Below are 22,684 nucleotides of genomic sequence, written 5' to 3'. Positions count from 1 at the left end.
TTTGTTTTAATATAGTGATTTTCAGAGAAGTATCTAATTTGATTTTTGCCTAATTAAATCAATATACATGAAATGAGAAATACTTAGACGCCGTTATTGGAAATTAGTTGGATGGAATAGCCGGCTTCAAAAAGAAGACGAAAGTGCTCTCTTGCATCAACGTACAATCTGCAACAAATACAAGAATAAACATAATTAGTAAAATATAAAATGGAAATTAGAGATATTGTTGTGAGACAAAAAATCAAATCATGACACCTATCGCCATGTATGTATTTAATGTGTAAATTAAAATATTTTTCTCTGATTTTCTCTTTTGTGTTAATTTTTATTCTTGTTTCTCACTTTGGAGTGTAGACAAAAAAATATATATAGAGAGAGATGAAGCAAGCGGAAAAAAATATTATGTTTATTATGTAAAATCAATAATATGGAGAAAAATACAAAGCTCTTCTTCTCGGACAAATTAGTTTTCACTTTCAAACTTTTTAATTTTAATTGGATCTGAATCTACTATTAATCTTAAGTGTATAACTTTTTCAGGGATTGATTTCTCTAGTGTTTCTTTTTGTAAGATGGTTTTTATGAATCTGACTGATTGATCTTAGATTTATAATCTTTTGGGAATTGGTTTCTTTCTTTTACTTTGATTTTGATCAAGAAAAATGTTTAATTTTGGATTTAAGATCAGCTAGATATGTAGCGTTGAAGAGGTGTATCAACCTCCAAAAACTTCTGAAGATCTAATTGTTGTTATAGAAAACAAAGAACCAATATTATATGATATAAAATCCGTTTAAAAATGTCATCCATTTGGCTTTAACTTCATTTTGGGTAATTCATGATAATAAAAATTGTACCATGATATGATACATAATGGTGAAACTCTATAAACTAAATGGTTAATATGACTATAAATAGCTGGAAATAAATTTATATTGGTGTTGATGTACCTTCACGCTCCATCATGGTGCATGTATGCTTGTTTTAGACAAGCAAATCCCCATGTATATGAGATAAAGAATAACAGCGGCATGAGACTCTATGCTTCTGATATGTCACACAATCAAGGTGAAATATAGAGGCGTCGTTCTTGGGAATTTAGTATTAGATAGAATTCATTTGGGTTGATGACTTCTTTCTCTCTTAACATCCTACAAGTTTTAATGATTTGATGTTGATTTAAAACTCATTTGTCCAAGTTTTGTACAATGTGTCACCACGTTATAGTTTTGATCCAAAATTTAAACATGAAATATTCTACGTATTTTTAGATGATTCTAATAATAGTACCCAAAGTGAGATAAGAAGACCGCAAATGCAAGTGCACATACATAATCATTCATTATTATAGACTCACAGTCAAATAATTCGAAATTTGTGTTTAGATTCCATCGTTTAACAACGTTAGTGGTGAAAATATATACACTTTAATTAACAAATATTTCAGTTGGCTAACACTAACGTTAATGGATTATAAGAACATTCCACACAATAAAGGAATGTACCAAATCAACATGTTAATTCATAAACCATAACATTAATGCGGTGAAGAGAACATATTCATATTTAATTTGAGAAGAGACTAATGATTCATGTATTGTCCACCATATGAATTATCCCAATTCTCATCAACACCCAAACTTGTTCAAAATATATATATACATTGTTCTCTATCTCTTTCGGCTCGGAACATCTTCCAATTAGAAAAACTTTCCACATACAAAACGTTCTCATTGTTTGTTGCTGAACTTAAAGTTTATACATGCCGAAAAAAATGTTTATGCATGGTAAAAAAATGTTATGCGAGTCATGTGACAAAGTGTTCCTCGTGTGTTTTTCCTCTTGCCAGCTCCTCTTTTTCGAAAGTCATCAAATGGAATATTGCCACGTCTTAGATGACACGCCTCCAAAATATCCAGTGGTGTGATCGCCACGATTGACCAAAATGGGTATCCATAACAAACGGTCGTAATGTCTCGAAGCTTTACTAGTTCAAAAGATCTACGGCTCTTCTACGTAGATGAAGCTTAAGCCTCACATGTACAAAAGCGCACACGTAGGTGATCTCGTGTGTATATATATATAAATATAATATAATTAATATTGCTAATTTTGGTTTTAATATTAATAATTAATATTCAACCATTTCAATCTTCATCGTTTTATTTCGCTCCGTGAAAATGGCCTCCGGTTTAATCGGAAGATTCGTTAGAACCAATCCGTCGCGATTAACCACCGCGGTGAGGCTAATCCCGTCGCGATTAACAGCTTCCTCAACGGATAACGGCGGCGGCGGCGGCAAAGCATCGAACCTGAAGACGTTCCAGATCTACCGATGGAACCCCGACAACCCCAGCAAGCCCGAGCTCCAAGACTACCAGATCGACCTCAAGGACTGTGGCCCGATGGTCCTCGACGCCCTAATCAAGATCAAGAACGAGATGGATCCCTCCCTCACCTTCCGCCGCTCGTGCCGAGAAGGGATCTGCGGCTCGTGCGCGATGAACATCGACGGGTGCAACGGGCTCGCGTGCTTGACGAAGATCGAGGAGGGATCCAAGGAGACGACGATCACTCCCTTGCCGCATATGTTCGTGATCAAGGATCTGGTGGTGGACATGACGAATTTTTATAATCAGTATAAGAGTATCGAGCCGTGGCTGAAGAGGAAGAGTCCGGCGTCTGAGCCTGGGAAGGAGATTCTGCAGAGTAAGAAGGATAGGGCTAAGCTTGATGGGATGTATGAGTGTATTCTTTGTGCTTGTTGTAGCACGTCGTGTCCTAGTTATTGGTGGAACCCCGAGTCTTATCTTGGCCCTGCTGCTTTGCTACATGCCAACAGGTAAAGATATGAGATTGGTAGTGTTGATGGCTTGTGAATGGGAATAGGCTGCACATTGGGGGCTAGGAACCTGCTTTCAGAGTTTGCATAGATGGTGGGGAAGATTTGTGTATAGATATCTTGTTGTTAGCTGCATTGATTCGGCTTGTGTCTAATTGTAGAAACAGTATGTTCAATCTTTTGGTTTGGGAAGTTGTTTTTTTTTATCGAGTCAGTAGATAAAGTTTTGATTTTTCGATGTGTTTGTAACACTATTCGAGTTTTTTTTATGGGAATAGGTTGCATGTTGTAGGACTAGGAACCTGTTTTCAGAATTTGCATGGATGGTTGGGAAGATTCGTGTATATATATCTTGTTGTTAGCTCCATTGATTCGAGTTGTGTAGTGGTACTTGAATTAGTGTTTCCAATCTATCTAGTTGTAGAAACAGTATGTTCAGTGTTTTGGTTTGGGAAGTTGTTTTTGATTGCGTTAGTAGATAAAGTTTTGATCTTTCGATGTGTTTTAACACTATTCAAGTTGGCCTTTTATGGGAATAGGCTGCATAATGTAGGACTAGGAACCTGTTTTCAGAATTTGTATGGATGGTTGAGAGTTCGTGTATACAACATATCTTGTTGTTAGCTGCATTGATTCGACTTGTGTTGTGTGGTTCTTCACTTCTGTTTTGCTGCTTGAATTAGTGTTTCCAATCTAATTGTAGAAACAATATGTTCAATGTTTTGGTTTGGTAAGCTGTTTTTAGTCCAGCCAGTAGATAAAGTTTTGATCTTTCAATTGGAATATTCGTGTATGCATATCTTGTTGTTAGGCGCATTGACTCGGCTTGTGTGGTTCTTCATTTCTATTTTGCTGCTTGAATTAGTGTTTCCAATCGGATTGTGGAAACAGTATGTTCAATGTTTTGTTTTGGGAAGCTAATTATAACCGAGATAGTAGATAAAGTTTTGATCTTTTGATGTGTGTTTTAACTAAATACTTGTTTTCATATGTGCAGGTGGATAAGCGACAGTCGTGATGAGTACACTAAGGAGAGACTTGAGGCTATTGACGACGAGTTCAAGCTTTACCGTTGCCATACAATCTTGAACTGCGCCCGTGCCTGTCCAAAGGGTTTGAACCCAGGCAAACAGATCGCGCATATCAAGCAACTTCAGCGCTGAACAGCTTTTTGAAGTATTGTGCGGTCACTGAAGCTAATAATCTTCACAACGTCTTGGATTTTCAATTAATTTTTGTATTGTTGTTGCCAGATATTTGCACCTGAAAGAAACTCTTTTGGCAACTCTTCCCAAGTAGATGAGCTTTGTGGTTGTATCTTGCTGAAAAATCTCTTTGAGTAATAAAACTGAAGAAAACTTAAACCTCATCTACTCTTTTGTGTTCCATCTGCATTGTCTTTTTATACTTGTGTCTACATATGAACTCAACGTGATAGATTAACATAGCTTAGCCATAGAAAACATATTACTTCCTTGGCATATGGTTGACTGCGTAAGTATAACCCCAAGTACTGGCACAAACAAGAGAGATTGGACTGACAGCACTAGTTCTGTTCTTTGTCTCTTTGTTCATTATTGGCACGGCAACTGATATTTCTCTAGCAACCAAACAGTTTTAGTTCTTTACGATTTCTCAGAAACACGACAAGTCTCAGTTTCTTACTGTGGAAGGTACATAAGCTACATGTGTTTTTTTGTAATTGCTTCTTCTGGTAGTGATGTCTTGAGATTTTGCATGGTTTTAAGCATCATTTCCATACTCATTTAGATCATTTAGGATGTATTTAGAGTCTAATTAGGTACATAGCATATGCATGTATGGTATTTTAGGTTTGGAAAAGCTCAAGTTGAAGTATGGAGAGTTTGATGGGAAATCATGAAGAAGGTGCAAAACATGCTTCTACCGTGGACGCATTCCGCGGACCAATCATGTCCGCGGATTATGGGCAGTGAAGACAATTGAAGCTGGACGAACCGCGGGTCATGGCTGCGGGTGAGTGCAGTCCGCGGAATCGTGGCCGAGAGGTTGATTTGGTGTGGACGAACTGCGGGTCACGGACGCGGGTTGAGGTCGTCCGCGGGATTGGACGAAGATGGAGCGCGGACGTCGACTACGGACGAGCATGGTCCGCGGAAACAAGCCAGAGAGATTGAGTTTTGATGGGACAGACCGCGGACCACGGCCGAGGGTTGGAGCCGTCTGCGGTCAATGCCAAGACCATTTCGCCCATTTGTCTTTCGGGTCAAACCCGGGTTTGTCGGGTCGACCCGGTTCGAGTTTTAAGCCTTTATAAATACTTTTTAGACCTAATCTTAGGACTTATCTTATTTTCTATCTAATCACAAAGAACTTTTAGGTGAAAGATCTAATCTTGATCATTATCTTTTGTGATTGCTTAGTTATATTGATCACTAATCATGATTAACACCAAATCATCATTGATTCTTGGGTTTATCATGAAGATTAGTGAGTAGTCATCTTTGGATTCATGGGTTAGGGAGACTAAGGGTGATTAAGCTAGATCTAAGGTGTTTTAGTATAGATCCATCTTGTTCCTTGCTAGTAGAGTGCTTTATTGCAATTTTAGAGTTGGCCTCTCTAAAGTTGAGTTTTAGGCATTTCATACCCGAAAGGTGTTTGATGAAATTCCTGAACCAACACTCCTAAGCTTTTAACATTCTTTACCAAAGAGATTTGTTGTTAAAGGTGTTAAGACGGCTAATGGACTTGATATTAATGATTGCTTAAATAATATTCAACAAAAGAAATTTGATGTTTGAGTTATCTTAGTGAATGAGCATTCGTCTAGAGATAGAGTTTGTTTAGGAGTGTGTCTAAGTCTAACGTTGACAGATTGATTGAAAGGTACCACCTTTAGATTGAAACTTGATCACCCAAGGTCAATTTCCTTAGCCCATGAGTTCTTCCATCTCATTAAAAAAAGAAAGATTTGTTCTTTATTACATTTTAGTAGTATTCTAGTTCAAAATCATCTTATCACTTGATTGCACTTAGATTAAGTCTGAACTTGCATTCTCTTTGCATCAAAATACTTAGAAATGGATTGACATCTTAATTACTATAATGATTTGATTATTGGACCCTTGAAAAGTCCATTTCAAATTTGGCGCCGTTGCCGGGGAACTTGTAGATTTATCATTAGGATTTCAAAATTTTTTGAGACTAAGCTTTATTTTCTTATGTTTTGTTTTGCTTTGTTTGGTTACTAATTCCCTTTCAAGTGGTTGTTTTTTTGCAAGGTACATTCACAAGAGAGGAAGATCATGTCTCTTGACTTGGAATCAATGCTCAAGGCTATTTTGGAGAGTCAAGAAAGGATGATATCTAGAAGCTCCACATCTTGTGAAAGAGCTTATGAACCAACCACCTCATTGGAGTATCAACCACATGGAGACTTTGGTCAAGGACACCAATATAAATATGGTGAGTGACACCAACCTTAGGATTTAGAGTATGAAGAAGAAGAAGCTAACTTTTCTCAAGCCTCAAATGAAGAAAACATCATCAACATGCTTGAGAAGTTGTTGGAGAATCAAGAAAGGGGAAAAATTAAGATGGAAAGGCAACTTGATTCTCTTTCCACCAAGATAAATGCTAATGGCAAAGCTCTTAGCTCAAAGTTGGATGGAGTTATAGCACATGTGAAGTCTTTCAACAACAACATCTTTCACATGAATGAAGATCAAGAAGAAAGCATCACTCCTCTTTACAACACCAACACTTATGAAGAACACACCATGGATTAATGTTCAAATCAAGGATGGATTTCAAGAAGAAGCTGAAGACTCTATACATGAGCTTGAAGTACTCCTTGGATGCATGGCAGATGAGAAACTTGTGATAAGATATGAAGAGCAAGATGAACCAATTGCATCCATGGCTTATTCAACAAGGAGAAATGATAAAGAAGTATTCTTGGTTGAAAGAAGCCTTGAAGATCTTTGTGGTGATGGTTTGATTGTTGAGTGCATGAAGAAAACAAGAGAGATCTCATTGGTTATGGATGAGTTCTCAACCAAGGAGGAAATGCATGTGAAGCTTATTTCTAAGAAAGGAACAAGGGGTGAAGAGTCTAAGGAGAATCTAGTGATTCACATTGAAAAATCTCCCAAAGAGGTGCAAGAAGAAGGCTTTCCTATGGACAAACCCTTTGACAAGCATCTTGGTATTCTCTCCACCAAGAAAATCATTGTTGATGATCTAAGGAAGGTAACCTTTGAAGAGATTAGAATGAATGAGTTCAGGGGTTGGTTCTATGATGAGTATGATCCTGGTGATCCAAGCTTTGGCAAGAGGGTCTTCACTACATGGGTAAAGAGCTTAAACACATTCCTCCTTCACTTCTCCGCTTCAGCCCGTCTCTCCCAATGGAACAAATCTGAGGCCAAGGGTCCTCTACCACCCAATTCAGCCAGTAACTCCAAGTAAGTGTCACTCCAACCTTGTACATATTTAGTTTTCATGTTTATTTTTTCCCCTTAGATCTCTTCTTTGAGCTTACTCTCACACAAGGGACTGTGTGAAGTAAGTTTGGGGAAGAGTCTACTATCTCACATCATTTTCTGTTTTGTTTACTTGTCACGAGTTTCATGCATTACATTGTGAATACTTATTTGCATAGAAAAACCACAAAATTTGATTTTTTTTTTTTTTTTGAAAAAACACCAAAACAAGCATTTAGATTCATATCTTGTTTCATTTTCATCTTTAGGATTGAGTCTAGAAGCATTTAGTTTCCATTCATGCATTGGGAAAAACCTTGTAAAGAACACATGTCTAGAACTCAATTTGACATCCTAGCTAAACATAGCAAGTAGCTTAAGCATCTCTTGAAAAAGCTTGTAAGCTTCGAGCCTTGAAAACTCTTCTTGAAACATGTTGCTTGCTTGATGATTGACATTGTTCTTGAAACCAACTCCAAATGAACTAAGACTTAAGGAACTTAATGTCTCTTGCATATGGGCATTTGCATACTTGATCATGGATATTATACACATTTGGGTTATCTTTCTCTCTTTGTACCAATCTTTGCTAACCCAAATGGCACTCCCATACCTATGAACCCTCACCATTCCTTGAAGCCAACATTGATTTGCTTGATTGAGGCCTTTTTGTGAAATCTAGTCATGTGCAAAATCTTGAGAGTATTAGGAACGACAATGGTTTGTTCTTATCTTTGGCTAGCACTAGGTCCTCATTTGAGCTAGCACTTAGGATGGTTTTTTGGGTTTGTATGCTTGATTTTGATCTTGGGATTGGGATGTGAGTGAAAGTGAAAAGAAATGAACCAAAAAGAGTGAGAAAAGGAAAGAAAGCCACTAGAGATTTTTTTTTTTTTTTTAAAAGGCTCTTGTGTTTATAAATAGAATCTCCTTTAGAATAAAAGAAAAAAAAAACATGAAAAGAGTGGGGAAAAGAAAAAAAAGAGCTGAGTAAAAAAAAAAAAAGAATCCCTAGTTGGCTAAAATAAGAAATGAGAATGTGTTCATTGGGTGAGAGATGAAAGTGAGTGTATCTTTGGGTTTTGGGATGATGAAAAGAAGAAGAGTAGAGCTTTGAATCATTTAGGAAATGGGTAGAATGATGAGAACAAGTCATTGTATGCATGAATTGTTTCTTTTCTTAGATAAATTTTGCATAATGATCTAGCTCTTCTCTTTGAGTGTAAGTCACCATAAAAGATTACGTTTGAACCCTCCTCTTTCTTCACATTAGACTATCTTCTCTCACCAAACCAAATTATTGAGATCAAATATCCATTTGCAAGAATTCACCTTGTGTGTGTGTGAATAAATATGAGGGTTGGCTAAGGAACTTGTTGATTGAATGGCAATGTAACTTGTGTAAAGATAAAAGAGTCTTGATAGGTCTTGAGAAGCTAGAGTGTACTAAGAGGGTTGCTCATGCTATTTGCTATGTTTTCCTTAGGATGTTAAGTTGAAGGCTAGAAAGTGTCTCTTTTGGTTATAAGCACTCAATTTCAAACTTTTTCTACTTGATTGATTTTGAAAGTTTACTTGAGGACAAGTAAAAAGATAGTTTGGGGGAGTTGATATCTTGCATTTTTACATCTTTTAAGCATTCATTTTCATCACATTCTATCTCCTTTATTTGATTTAGTATTATATAGTGCATTTGCATGTTCATTTGTATGTTTTCAGTTTTGGAGTGGTTCTAATGATTTTGGAGGAGATTAAGCCACAAAAGGTTGAAATATCAACATGGATGAAGGTCTTAAATATATTATTTGAAGCTCATCTTTTGCGAGGACATAGGAAATTGAGTTAGCTTTCTAATGAATGTAGTTTCAAGTAATTTGGAGATGTATTGAAGAAGTTATAACCGATTTACTGGAGTCATATCAATCATACCGTAAAGATAGGATGGACCGCGGGTGGAGGCCACGGATTGAAGCATTTGGGCCAGTGAGGTCGAGTAAAGAAGGCATGGGCCGCGGGTGGAGGCCGCGGTATGAAGCCGTCCGCGGATTCAAGGCAGTGAGGTCGAGTTTAAGCAGAGATGGCCGCGGGTACGTGTCGCGGACGAGACCTGGCCGCGGAATTAGAGCATAGCCGCGGACCGAGCCAGTCCGTGGTCAAGACCCATAAATCACCCATTTTCTATCTTGGTTTGATCCGGTTTGTCCCGGATCGACCCGGTTCGATTCTATTGTCTATAAAAGGTATTTTAAGGGATTGAAAACCCTAGACTACCTAAGCTATAGTTTTGTAATTTCTCTTGTTTCTAAACTTGAATCTTGTGAATCTTGCTTGGTTTAAGTATTTATTTTGTTAACTTTTGTTTATCTATCTCTTAATCTCTTGTTTATCCAACAATCTGTTATGGGTTTGTGTGGTTTCATGGATACTAGTGAGTAGAACCTTTAGAGTTCTTGGGTTTAGTAGACTAGAATGATTAATTAGTGCTTGATCTATGATGCTATGTGCTTAATCTAAATGATCTTTACTTGATTGGTGTGTTTAATGCTAGATATAGGTTGGAAAATCATATCTTGATCATAAGTTATTTCATGCCCGGAAGGTGTTTGATGAATTGCTTGAAATATCAATCAATGTGCTTTACTTGCTTAGCCAACGGGAGTTGATGCTAAGGTTGTTTAGTGGCTATTAGGACTTGTGATTCATGCATACTTGATGGTAATTAACCAATGAGAATTGATGTTAAAAACTTGATTAGCATAGGAGTTATTATCACGGGAGTGGATTAGCTCAAATTAGTGATCTTAGGCCTAAAGATTAGCAATTGTTGATTGTTTGAGCATCTTGAGATAGTATTTTATCACTCTAATCAATAACTTGACCCAAGAGCTTGTCTTTATTTGCTTGTATTTTTTTTAGGTGTCTTTCTATTTCACTAGTTTAGATCATAAACCTCTTTTTATTTGCTTAGATTAAGAAAGCTTGTGTATTCTTGGTGTCATAATTCTCTAGTTCTCCGTGGATTCGATCCTAAAATGCTACAATGACATACCATTCGATTGTAGTATTGTTGGCACATTAGGTTAATTGACTTGTGGTTAAACGCTTAATCAGGTAGGTTGCAACAACGATTGTGAAACATCTTGCTGTGGCTGCAACATAGAGAAACAGCGTCCGGTTTGCGTTCGGTGTTGCCGGATTTGTGTCTTTCATGTATATTGTGACAGAGAATGTGAACATTTGCATCTCTGTAATGTAACATTTGCACGTTACCTGTAACACCAACTCATTAACTTGACCCACAAACTACTATTTTGGATGTATACGTTACACTTTTTTGTTTTTGAGTATATTCCTTTCTCCATTAAAGGCTCTTGGCTAATATATCTGTCACGACCTAACTTCTCCACTCCACCAACTCCACCCATTAACACATCTATTAAACCCACCTTCTCCACTATGTCACCTGTAATCAAAAGAAAAAAAAAAAAAAATCAGAGAGAAGAAAAGAGAAGAGTAGAGAAGAGAAGGGAAGAGAAAAGAAGAGAGGGGAAGGTGAGAAGAAGGATTTGGAGAGGTTGAGCTCGTCACCGGAGTTCGTTAGAGCCTCTGCACCCCGTGACCGTGTTGAGCTCGCCACCACCGTTAACCACAGGTAACCACCGCGAAAATCCCATGATTTAAGTTCAGTTTCGGTTCCGTTTAGTAAATCGCCCATAACTTCCTAACCGTTGAGAATTTCGTGCCTGCAAGACCATCATCGTGTTCCTCTCGTCGAGACGAAGCCATAGACACCAACCGTGCCGCGATTGGAGCCCGTACGAGCCCTCACGCGCCTCCAGAAGATCGCCCTGCACGCGCGCGTGAGGGCTCGTCCGGGCTCCAATCACGGCACCGCCACCGCAGCTCCGCCGTCGCGTTCCGGTAAGTCGCCGCCGCAGCTCCGACACCGGTGACTCACCGGTGACTCGGTCAACTCGGTTGACTCGGTTAACCGGTTGGTTAGCCGGTTTAAATTGATTTTAATTCGGTTAGGTTAAACCGGTCGGTTAAAATCAATTGGAAATCGGTTAAAATAAACCGAATTAATTAATTAATTAATTAATTAATTAATTAATTAAATAATTGATCTTTGACCAGCGGGTTGACTTTCCCGTAAATACCCGTTTTAAACCGTTCGAAATGCGATCTGACTCGAAATTTCGATCTTATTTCAGATTCGGAGTCCAATTGAGCAGTTGGAGTTCATAGATACCACTCCTCTTCCTTGCTAAGGTGAGTGTCTATTCCGAACTTCTCGTTCACGGCTTAGAATTCCGAATAAATATAATTTATTTCTAATACGTTCTGTCTGCTTGAATCGAGTCTACCATTGCTTGTTTAGTTATTAGGTTCTTTGTTTAAACCGGAACTAGGGTGGTAGATGGTTCAACAATGATTGATTCACTTGATATAATTCTTAGTTATGGATATGTTTGGGGCGGCTATAGGAAGGTGTTCCTGTATGTCAGATTGTTTGTAAGGGTACGGCCAGATTCAGTCGACCGTCTGGACCGTATTCTGGAGAGGTCGATAAATCGTCTAAGGGCGGTGTTACCGAGCACTTAGGTCGGCGTGTTTTATTTGGCCTGTGAGTGTGCACCTCGCTAGGACCATTGCTTGTTACTTGGGTACTTTAGGTACCGTGTTTGACATGTATTAGATTTAAATTATAATTATTCGAAATGTTATGTCCGTGTTCCCGGACTTCGGGATAGCATCCCATACCTCATTGGGCGATTCCCCTGTCGCTCACCCCTCACTCTTTCCCCCTTTTAGGTGAGATCGATGAGCAGGAGTGATCTTATCGGACTTGGGCTTTTTGGTGCTATTTGGGCTTTTGGGCTTTTACCACTATCGGGCTTTGGACTTCTATCACTCTTATCGTTTTATCGCTTTTGGGCCTTTGGGCTTCTATCTATCGTTTATGTTTATTTCCATTTCAGACTTTCGGTTTATGTCGTACTTTATATTTCGGATGTTATCGTTATCGGGCCTTTTGGCCTTATGTCATCGTATTGACTTTTATATTATAATGGAGATTATAATTATTATTTGAGTTGTATTATTATTTTATTTCCGCTTTTATTTATTATTATATCTCGAAAGTGACGGGTGTCACAATTTGGTATCAGAGCGGGTTCCGTCCCGGCCCCGACCCGGGATGGCGATTCGTGGAGACTCGGTTTTGACTCGATTTTAATTCGGTTTTATACGGTTTTGGAAGTTTTAGTGGAGATTTGAGAATTTTAAAAATTAAAACCAATAGCACCGTTTCGTCCGATATTACTCCTTTAATTAATGAATTCATTGTTCATCGGAAGTTGACTTATTTTGTGACACCCGTCACTTTCGAGATATAATAATAAATAAAAGCGGAAATAAAATAATAATACAACTCAAATAATAATATTAATCTCCATTATAATATAAAAGTCAATACGATGGCATAAGGCCAAAAGGCCCGATAACGATAACATCCGAAATATAAAGTACGACATAAACCGAAAGTCTGAAATGGAAATAAACATAAACGATAGATAGAAGCCCAAAGGCCCAAAAGCGATAAAACGATAAGAGTGATAGAAGTTCAAAGCCCGATAGTGGTAAAAGCCCAAAAGCCCAAATAGCACCAAGAAGCCCAAGTCCGATAAGATCACTCCTGCTCATCGATCTCACCTAAAAGGGGGAAAGAGTGAAGGGTGAACGACAGGGGAATCGCCCAATGAGGTATGGGATGCTATCCCGAAGTCCGGGAACACGGACATAACATTTCGAATAATTATAATTTAAATCTAATACATGTCAAACACGGTACCTAAAGTACCCAAGTAACAAGCAATGGTCCTAGCAAGGCGCACACTCGCTGCCCACTAACAGGCCAAATGAAACACGCCGACCTAAGTGCTCGGTAACACCGCCCTTAGACGATTTATCGACCTCTCCAGAATACGGTCCAGACGGTCGACTGAATCTGGCCGTACCGTTACAAACAATCTGACATACAGGAACACCTTCCTGTAGCCGCCCCAAACATATCCATAACTAAGAATTATATCAAGTGAATCAATCATTGTTGAACCATCTACCACCCTAGTTCCGGTTTAAGCAAAGAACCTAATAACTAAACAAGCAATGGTAGACTCGATTCAAGCAGACAGAACATATTAGAAATAAATTATATTTATTCGGAATCCTAAGCCGTGAACGAGAAGTTCGGAATAGACACTCACTTTAGCAAGGAAGAGGAGTGGTATCTATGAACTCCAACTGCTCAAATGGACTCCAAATCTGAAATCAGATCGAAATTTCGAGTCAGAACACTTTTCGAACGGTTTAAAACGGGTATTTACGGGAAAGTCAACCCGCTGGTCAAAGATCAATTATTTAATTAATTATTTAATTAATTAATTAATTAATTCGGTTTATCCTAACCGATTTCCAATTGATTTTAACCGACCGGTTTAACCTAACCGAATTGAAATCAATTTAAACCGGCTAACCAACCGGTTAACCGAGTCAACCGAGTTGACTCGCTGAGTTGACTCGGCCGAGTTGACCGAGTCACCGGCGAGTCACCGGTGTCGGTCACCGGCGGCGACGGCGGAGCTGCGGTGCAGGGCGATCTTCTGGAGGCTCGTCCAGGCTCCAATCGCGGCGCGGTTGGTGTCTATGGCTTCGTCTCGACGAGAAGAACACGATGATGGTCTTGCAGGCACGAAATTCTCAACAGTTAGGAAGTTATGGGCGATTTACTAAACGGAACCGAAACTGAACTTAAATCATGGGATTTTCCCGGTGGTTACCTGCGGTTAACGGTGGTGGCGAGCTCAACACGGTCATAGGGTGCAGAGGCTCTAACGAACTCCGGTGACGAGCTCAACCTCTCCAAATCCTTCTTCTCACCTCCCCCTCTCTTCTTTTCTCTTCCCTTCTCTTCTCTACTCTTCTCTTCTCTTCTCTCTGATTTTTTTTTTATTTCTTTTGATTGCAGGTGACATAGTGGAGAAGGTGGGTTTAATAGATATGTTAATGGGTGGAGTTGGTGGAGTGGAGAAGTTAGGTCGTGACATATTTGTGCCCCATTTCAGATGCCGCCAAAGAGAAGAGCCAACAGACCAACCATATTTGTATGGAGAGAAGGTGAAGATTTTCACAGACCACCAGAGTCTGAAGTACATATTTACTCAGACGGATTTGAATTTGAGGGAGCGTAGATGGATGGAGTTGTTAGCAGACTACAACTTGGAGATTACTTATCATCCGGGAAAAGCTAATCAGGTGGCAGATGCTTTGAGTAGGCGCAGAAGCGATGTTTCAGGAACCAAAGAGGTTCGTGAGCTTACTGGGATGCTCTCTAGTCTCAGATTGTGTGCTACTACTGTGGACAAAGACACCGTTTGTCTCGAGGCTGTAGAGCAGGCAGATTTGCTGAGTAAAATACGCAAAGCTCAGGATGCTGATAAGGCTTTGTGTAAGCAGATCGAGATTGAGAGTATTGGATATCATACAGCTTCGAGTGGGATGTTCATGTATCGGAACCGGGTTTGTGTGCCTAATGACGAGTTGTTAAAAAAGGAAATCTTGCAACAGGCACACCACTCGCGTTTCTCTATCCATCCAGGAAACACCAAGATGTACAAGGATCTCAAGCGTTATTATCATTGGCCTGACATGAAGAGGGATGTTGCTTCATTTATATCGCAGTGTCAAACGTGTCAGATGGTCAAGGCCGAGCATCAGGTGCCTAGCGGGTTATTGCAGAACCTGCCATTGCCAGAGTGGAAATGGGACATGGTAACTATGGATTTTGTGACGGGGTTGCCGACCACCTTAGGAGGAAAGAATGCCATCTGGGTAATCGTGGATAGACTTACCAAGTCAGCCCATTTTCTAGCTATTAAGAAGACGGACAGAGCTGATCAGTTAGCACAGACTTACATCAGCGAGATTGTGAGATTGCATGGAGTTCCTGTCAGCATTGTATCAGATCGAGATACAAAGTTTACGTCCGAATTTTGGGGAGCCTTCCAGAAGGCGCTTGGGACGAAAGTGCATATGAGTACGGCTTATCACCCGCAGACAGACGGTCAATCAGAGAGGACTATTCAGACCTTAGAGGATATGCTCAGGGCTTGAGTCTTAGATTGGGAAGGTAGTTGGTTGAAGTATCTACCTCTAGCCGAGTTTGCCTACAACAACAGCTATCATTCGAGTATTGGGATGGCACCATATGAGGCTCTATATGGTAGGCCTTGTCGCACACCACTTTGTTGGACAGAAGTGGGGGGGGGGGGGGGGCGGCGTGAGATAGAACCAGCCATGGTTCAAGAGACGGTAGAGCAAGTTGAGATGCTCAAGGTTCGGCTTAAGGAAGCCCATGACCGTCAGAAGAGTTATGCAGATAAGCGGCGTAAGGATTTGGAGTTCCAGGTTGGCGACCTTGTGTACCTGAAAATGAGGACATTTCAAGGAGGATCTAAGACTCGGAAGCTGAAGAAGCTTAAACCAAGATATATGGGACCATACCCGATTTTGGAGCGAATTGGAGCAGTTGCTTACCGATTGGATTTATCGGAAGAGTTATCAGACTTCCATGACGTGTTTCATGTTTCGGTTTTAAGGAAAGTCGTGAGAGAACCGGAGCTCATTTTACAACAGTCGCCCAGTGACCTTGATAGAAATTTGTGTGCGCCGTGTCAGCCAGTGGAGATATTGGATCGACAAGTGAGAGCAGATAATGGTATGATGACCATGTTGGTCAAAGTTCGTTGGGAGAGAGACGGAATTCTGGAGGAGACCTGGGAGTCTGAGCCGCAGATGAGGATTGATTATCCAGTACTTTTTTCGGGATGGTGTTGGGCAGTAAGTTCTTGACTCGAATTCGGGACGAATTCCTTATTAGTGGGGGAGAATTGTCACGACCTAACTTCTTCACTCCACCAACTCCACCCATTAACACATCTATTAAACCCACCTTCTCCACTATGTCACCTGCAATCAAAAGAAACAAAAAAAAAAATCAGAGAGAAGAGAAGAGAAGAGTAGAGAAGAGAAGGGAAGAGAAAAGAAAGAGAGGGGAAGGTGAGAAGAAGGATTTGGAGAGGTTGAGCTTGTCACCGGAGTTCGTTAGAGCCTCTGCACCCCGTGACCGTGTTGAGCTCTCCACCACCGTTAACCGCAGGTAACCACCGCGAAAATCCCATGATTTAAGTTCAGTTTCGGTTCCGTTTAGTAAATCGCCCATAACTTCCTAACCGTTGAGAATTTCGTGCCTGCAAGACCATCATCGTGTTCCTCTCGTCGAGACGAAGCCATAGACACCAACCGCGCCGCGATTGGAGCCCGGGCGAGCCCTCACGCGCCTCCAGAAGATCGCCATGCACACGCGCGTGAAACGCACGCGCCGCCGCCGCCACCGCAGCTCCGCCGTCGCCGCCGGCCAACTTTCCGGTAAGTCGCCGCCGCAGCTCCGCCGTCGCCGCCAGTGACCGACACTGGTGACTCGCCGGTGACTCGGTCAACTCGGCCGAGTCAACTCAGCGAGTCAACTCGGTTGACTCGGTTAACCGGTTGGTTAGCCGGTTTAGATTGATTTTAATTCGGTTAGGTTAAACCGGTCGGTTAAAATCAATTGGAAATCGGTTAAAATAAACCGAATTAATTAATTAATTAATTAATTAATTAAATAATTAATTAAATAATTGATCTTTGACCAGCGGGTTGACTTTCCCGTAAATACCCGTTTTAAACCGTTCGAAAGGCGATCTGACTCGAAATTTCGATCTAATTTCAGATTCGGAGTCCATTTGAGCAGTTGGAGTTCATAGATACCACTCCTCTTCCTTGCTAAGGTGAGTGTCTATTCTGAACTTCTCGTTCACGGCTTAGGATTCCGAATAAATATAATTTATTTCTAATACGTTCTGTCTGCTTGAATCGAGTCTACCATTGCTTGTTTAGTTATTAGGTTCTTTGTTTAAACCGGAACTAGGGTGGTAGATGGTTCAACAATGATTGATTCACTTGATATAATTCTTAGTTATGGATATGTTTGGGGCGGCTACAGGAAGGTGTTCCTGTATGTCAGATTGTTTGTAAGGGTACGGCTAGATTCAGTCGACCGTCTGGACCGTATTCTGGAGAGGTCGATAAATCGTCTAAGGGCGGTGTTACCGAGCACTTAGGTCGGCGTGTTTCATTTGGCCTGTGAGTGTGCACCTCGCTAGGACCATTGCTTGTTACTTGGGTACTTTAGGTACTGTGTTTGACATGTATTAGATTTAAATTATAATTATTCGAAATGTTATGTCCGTGTTCCCGGACTTCGGGATAGCATCCCATACCTCATTGGACGATTCCCCTGTCGCTCACCCCTCACTCTTTCCCCCTTTTAGATGAGATCGATGAGCAGGAGTGATCTTATCGGACTTGGGTTTTTACCACTATCGGGCTTTGGACTTCTATCACTCTTATCGTTTTATCGCTTTTGGGCCTTTGGGTTTCTATCTATCGTTTATGTTTATTTCCATTTCAAACTTTCGGTTTATGTCGTACTTTATATTTCGGATGTTATCGTTATCGGGCCTTTTGGCCTTATGCCATCGTATTGACTTTTATATTATAATGGAGATTATAATTATTATTTGAGTTGTATTATTATTTTATTTCCGCTTTTATTTATTATTATATCTCGAAAGTGACGGGTGTCGCAATATCCTTCAAGCTAAATTCAGTTCAAGATTCATCCAGACGCTTGAAGAGAAGGTCGCCAACATGGTATAGCCAAGGACTTTCCGGGTGCTTCCACAGCCGCTTAACCCAAGACTGGTCAACTCTTCGAGTTCACCTCCAACCTCTGCATTATTGACCAAACTGCCAACCAAACCGACCAGAGCTCACCGGAGAAAAGGGTCTGGCCAGGTGCATTGGCTGAGATCAAACGACATCGCTTCATCTAGTCCAGCTACAAACTGCTCATGTGTGGGATCATTACCGGACCGGATCCGTTTTGAAAGCATGATTTTTGGCGATGATAATGAAAGAGATAAAGGAGGAGAACCTGAAACGATGGAGAGAGAGAGAGAGAACGGACATAACAGCGACAAAGAAGATGGTGGGTCTCACGACAATGATGAAAGCATGATTTTTTATGAGATGAAAGCATGATTTTTTATGATGTGGGGGGTTATGATGGAACATGTGCTAGATGAAGAAGATGGTTGGTGTTTGGTCTGAAAAGGAAAGAAACGATGATGCCCTTTCACGTGGATCAGCTTTTTCTTTTGGGAATGTAAATATAATTGTTTATAGAGACTCTTGTTTATTTTATCTTTCACGTAAAGTTGATACCTTTATTATTATCAAACAAAGAGCCAAGTTCAAAGAACAAGATTCAGATCAAATTAAGAAACTGGACTTGTTCTTCATTACATAGTACATGAAACAAAAGAAGCTACTTCCAGTTTTTTTTCCTATTGTACTCGAGTCTCTCTCCTTAAACTGGTGAAAAAGAGCATACTCGTTGACATCTACGTAATAACGAAATTGTTTGTGTTTAATCACTAAGTAGTAGCTTGATCGAACAATCTGAGTTTTTGAAAACCCTAAGATCGATCTCTTTTATTCTTCCATTCGCCATGTGCAGACTTTGTGTGTAGTGTCTTTGTTTCCCAAAGAGTTTCTTCAACATTATTTTCTTTAAGCTTCTTTAGGCTTTCTTTCTTTAAGATTCTCTTCTTACAGTTTTGGGCTTGAAACAAAGACAGAGAAACTGCTTCTTCTGTTTCTTTGTCTCCCTCTTTCCCTGCGCGACACGCAACAGATAATATGAGAATCATCTTGATGTGACCATGTGATTTCATTTGAAGAAAGATCTTCTTACCTTCTTCCTGCTATGATTCTGATCTCGAGTTTTAGCACTACCCCTGAAACAGCTGGAGGTAAAACAAAGAGCCAACCATAATCAAAAACCAATACTAACAAAGAAGAAAAACACAAAGAGAGAGTCTGACTTACTTGAAGAAACTGAATTTCTTGCGGTGAACTGGTTTCTCTTCAGTCTTCCCTGAGATTTGAGTTATCGGTCTTTCGCTGTATTTTGAAAACAATCAGTAAAGAGTGATATATTTTGCCGACAAAGATTAGTGTTACATAGAGAGAAACAACAAACCTTGTTTTCTCTGGTGTAGTAGCAATCTCTGTCCTTGTATCTATAGGTTTAGGAGGGGGGATTGTTTTCTCCAGAGACAATCTAAACACCGGTCTGTTCTTGGTCATCGATCTCCTAGTTTTCTCCTCTTTCAACAACTCTTCATCTTGCTCCTTGTCATCACACTCATCAACCAAACCATTCTCCTTCTCTTCTTCCATTTCATCATCCACAGCACCAACAAGAACGTCGTCGTTTTGAATACTTTTCCTCTCGGTGGTTGATTCTTCCTCCGGTAACAAGCTCAACGGAGGCGGCTGCGTGTCCAAAGCCTGAAGCAAGACTTCAGCAGGCGTTACGGTAGGTTGCTCTTCCGTTGCAGCTTTCTTGGCTTCGGCTATTCTCTTGTAATGAGCTTCGAAGAAGGCTTTCTTCTGAGCGACGGATCCAGGACGAGAGTACTTCTCCGCTTCTTCTACATACTTCTTGTGTGAAAAAGTTGACCACTTGCCCCATTCAAGATTCTCAGTCATGAACTTCCCAAACGAGATTGATTGGCTAAGCGCATGGTTCGTGTGATCCTGCAAATAAAAAAAAAAAAAACTCAAATCAAAATCACAAAGTTCGAAACTTTTCAGTTGAATCTAATGAAGAAACTAATCGTTTGCTTCCTCTCTCTATAGAATCCAAAGTTGGAAACTTTCAGCTGAAACTATCTGCTACTTTCTCTCTCTAGAATGAAACTTTTCATATTTGGTTTCTTAGAGACTCAATTAACAACAAACCCAGAAGCTTCCTTTGTTCTAAATCAATAAAGGTTGAAACTTTCTTGGTGGGTATTCATGAAAAGCTTATAGAACAGAGCCCAGTTTCCGTTGGATATTTTCCGGGAAAATTTCCAAAAAAAAAAAAAAAAACAGAGCTTTTTAAAATAGAAAGGAATCAATAAATCGTAGAAGAAGAAACTAACCTCATGAGAATCGGTGCGGGTTATAGGAGCTGCGAAGGAATATGAATGAGCTAGAACTGCAGATTCACCCATTTTTTAGCTTCAAGATGAACAAACAAAATTAAAGCTTTTATTTTTATTTTTCTGAGGAAAGTGTTTTTGCTTCGTCGTCAATAAAACGTCTCTTGAAATTCAAAATTTGAAAGGGGAGAAATGTTTAATCTCTCTCTCTCTCTCTCTCTCTCTCTCTGTATGTATGTCGTTGAAAGGGAACTCAGATTTTCTCTCAAGCTGAGGTGGGGAGAAGATCTCAAGAATATTATTTAGATCTGGGTCCCACCAACAATTTGAAGATAAAATCAAAACATAAATTAATGTTTAAATTTTTGTAAGTTTTTGTTATTTTTTGAGGATAGGAATCGAAAAGGGGGTGTTCCAAAAAAAAAAAAAAAAAAAGGTTAGAATTATAAAAAAGTCAAATGTCCAAAATATCACATTTCTAAGTTTATATCACAAAAATAGCACTCAAAAACAAAAATGACCAAAATAGCACCTTTCTAAGTTTATATCTTATCCCCAAAACCTCATTTCTCAACTCTAAACCCTAAACCCTAAACTCTAAACCCTAAATCCTAAACCCTAAACCTTAAACCCTAAACTCTAAACCCTAAACCCTAAATTCTAAACCCTAAATCCTAAACCCTAAACCCTAAACTCTAAACTCTAAACCCTAAACCCTAAATTCTAAACCCCATCCTTTAACTCTAAACCCTAAGTTTGTGACTTTTGATAAAACATTAAGTGTTATTTTTGTGACTTTTGACTTTGAATACTAGTTTGGAAACAAAAACTTGATTTAGTGCTATTTTTGTCTTTTTCTCATATAAAAACTTGGAAGAAATGATTTTATGATATGTGTGGTCGTTGAAATGAAGTGGTTGAGAATTGAAGCAAAAGGAAAATAAAATGTTTTCTGGCTGACAAATTTTTTTTTCCTCTTGTCAGAAATTCCAGAAACTTGGTCTTCTTCTTGGCAACCGATTTTCGAGTCCTTTAATATTTGCATATTTTTATTTATTATGAAACTTTTTAATTCTATTTCTGGAATGTTTTTTTACCAACTACAATTTACAAAAATAAAATAAAATGGATTTAAACCCAGGATTTCCCGTTTATATGTAAATTGAACGTTACTTTATGTCTATATGAATGTTTGTACTTTGTAATGTAATGAGAACATGTTATTAGAAAATCTTTAATGTATTTATTTAAAATATTTTTTGCAAGAGACTATTTTCACCATCCAGTTTATTTTCTTTCTCTTTTTCAGTTTGACAGGGAAATATAAGTGCGTTAAGATAGAGTTTATAAGATCTGAAAAATAATAATACGATTTTATGATTTTCAGGGATATTATATAAACATTAATGAGTTGGGAGTGAGCTTGCTCATCTGATCCTCTATATGAATTACTATCTCGTAACAAAACGTATCATTGTACCACTATTTTAAAAACACCTAATATTTACCTACCCTGCATAAAATATAATTTCACCACCATCTAATTTGCGTTTGATATGTTATCACAACTTTTTGGTTAGACTTTATAGCAACACCGTTTGGTAAAAGTTTGGAACAATACAAGAATGGTATTTGTATCGTGGTTATCTACATTTCTTGATAGTATTAAAATGCTTTGGACTAAGCGATTTAAAATGTTGATTTCCAAGAATATTTATTTTACAATAAACCATGTATCTAATCGAGATACAAAGATGAAGAGTCAACAAGTGCTAATAGTAGTTTGACAATGTATTGAAAAGGTAAACAAGTTTGCTAATCAAACAACAACAAAAAAGTGAATGTAAGTAAGCAAATCATATTGCATTTTTTCAGAGGTTTATGAGTTCTATTAGATTCGATGTTACTTCCCCTAAAAACATTTTAATCGTATATAGTTTTTTTTTTTAATTGTATATAGTTTCGTTGGATCGTTGGTGGTAAATAAAGTAGATGAAGTAGGAGGTATCAACGTTGGTGTGTACAACCGTTTTAGAATATTTTGTAACACCAAAAAGACAGCTTTAGATTGCAAGTAATCTCTAACATGGTAGTTAGTACGATACATTACGCTTCAACCATCACAGAAAGCAACACTATTCCAGACCGGTTATATAAAGCTGTTTTATTTTGCATTCGTTTTAACGTTTAGCGATTAATGATTACAACTTCCTTTG

The 22,684-nt window shown here is 39.1% G+C and overlaps 3 protein-coding genes and 1 long non-coding RNA gene across 4 annotated transcripts; 3 read left to right on the top strand and 1 right to left on the bottom strand.

The window, feature by feature from the left end:
- The first annotated feature begins 2,082 nt into the window (after positions 1 to 2,082).
- LOC106428670 (succinate dehydrogenase [ubiquinone] iron-sulfur subunit 1, mitochondrial-like) lies at positions 2,083 to 4,214 on the top strand. The gene is made up of 2 exons (XM_013869418.3): positions 2,083 to 2,845; positions 3,843 to 4,214. The coding sequence occupies exons 1-2, from the start codon at positions 2,184 to 2,186 to the stop codon at positions 4,006 to 4,008; spliced, it is 828 nt and encodes a 275-aa protein (XP_013724872.2). The 5' UTR covers positions 2,083 to 2,183; the 3' UTR covers positions 4,009 to 4,214.
- A 6,037-nt stretch (positions 4,215 to 10,251) lies between these two features.
- On the top strand, positions 10,252 to 12,437 carry LOC125581468. Its single transcript, XR_007319084.1, has 4 exons — positions 10,252 to 10,963; positions 11,062 to 11,232; positions 11,526 to 11,583; positions 12,127 to 12,437. It is a non-coding gene; the product is annotated as an uncharacterized LOC125581468 (long non-coding RNA).
- A 3,232-nt stretch (positions 12,438 to 15,669) lies between these two features.
- Positions 15,670 to 16,804, top strand: LOC125582467. The gene is made up of 3 exons (XM_048749205.1): positions 15,670 to 16,185; positions 16,374 to 16,531; positions 16,630 to 16,804. Exons 1-3 carry the CDS (start codon positions 15,670 to 15,672, stop codon positions 16,802 to 16,804), a joined length of 849 nt encoding a protein of 282 aa, XP_048605162.1.
- A 1,923-nt stretch (positions 16,805 to 18,727) lies between these two features.
- On the bottom strand, positions 18,728 to 20,737 carry LOC106375494. The gene is made up of 5 exons (XM_013815422.3): positions 20,469 to 20,737; positions 19,520 to 20,079; positions 19,366 to 19,440; positions 19,232 to 19,283; positions 18,728 to 19,153 (listed from the first exon to the last, which is right to left on the bottom strand). The coding sequence occupies exons 1-5, from the start codon at positions 20,538 to 20,540 to the stop codon at positions 19,073 to 19,075; spliced, it is 840 nt and encodes a 279-aa protein (XP_013670876.2). The 5' UTR covers positions 20,541 to 20,737; the 3' UTR covers positions 18,728 to 19,072.
- Between the last annotated feature and the right edge of the window lie 1,947 nt (positions 20,738 to 22,684).

Source organism: Brassica napus, chromosome C2 (genome assembly GCF_020379485.1).
Source record: "Brassica napus cultivar Da-Ae chromosome C2, Da-Ae, whole genome shotgun sequence".
Classification (NCBI taxonomy): Eukaryota; Viridiplantae; Streptophyta; class Magnoliopsida; order Brassicales; family Brassicaceae; genus Brassica; species Brassica napus.
The sequence above is the reverse complement of the archived record's forward strand: the minus strand, read 5'-3'. Positions and strand labels throughout refer to the sequence as shown.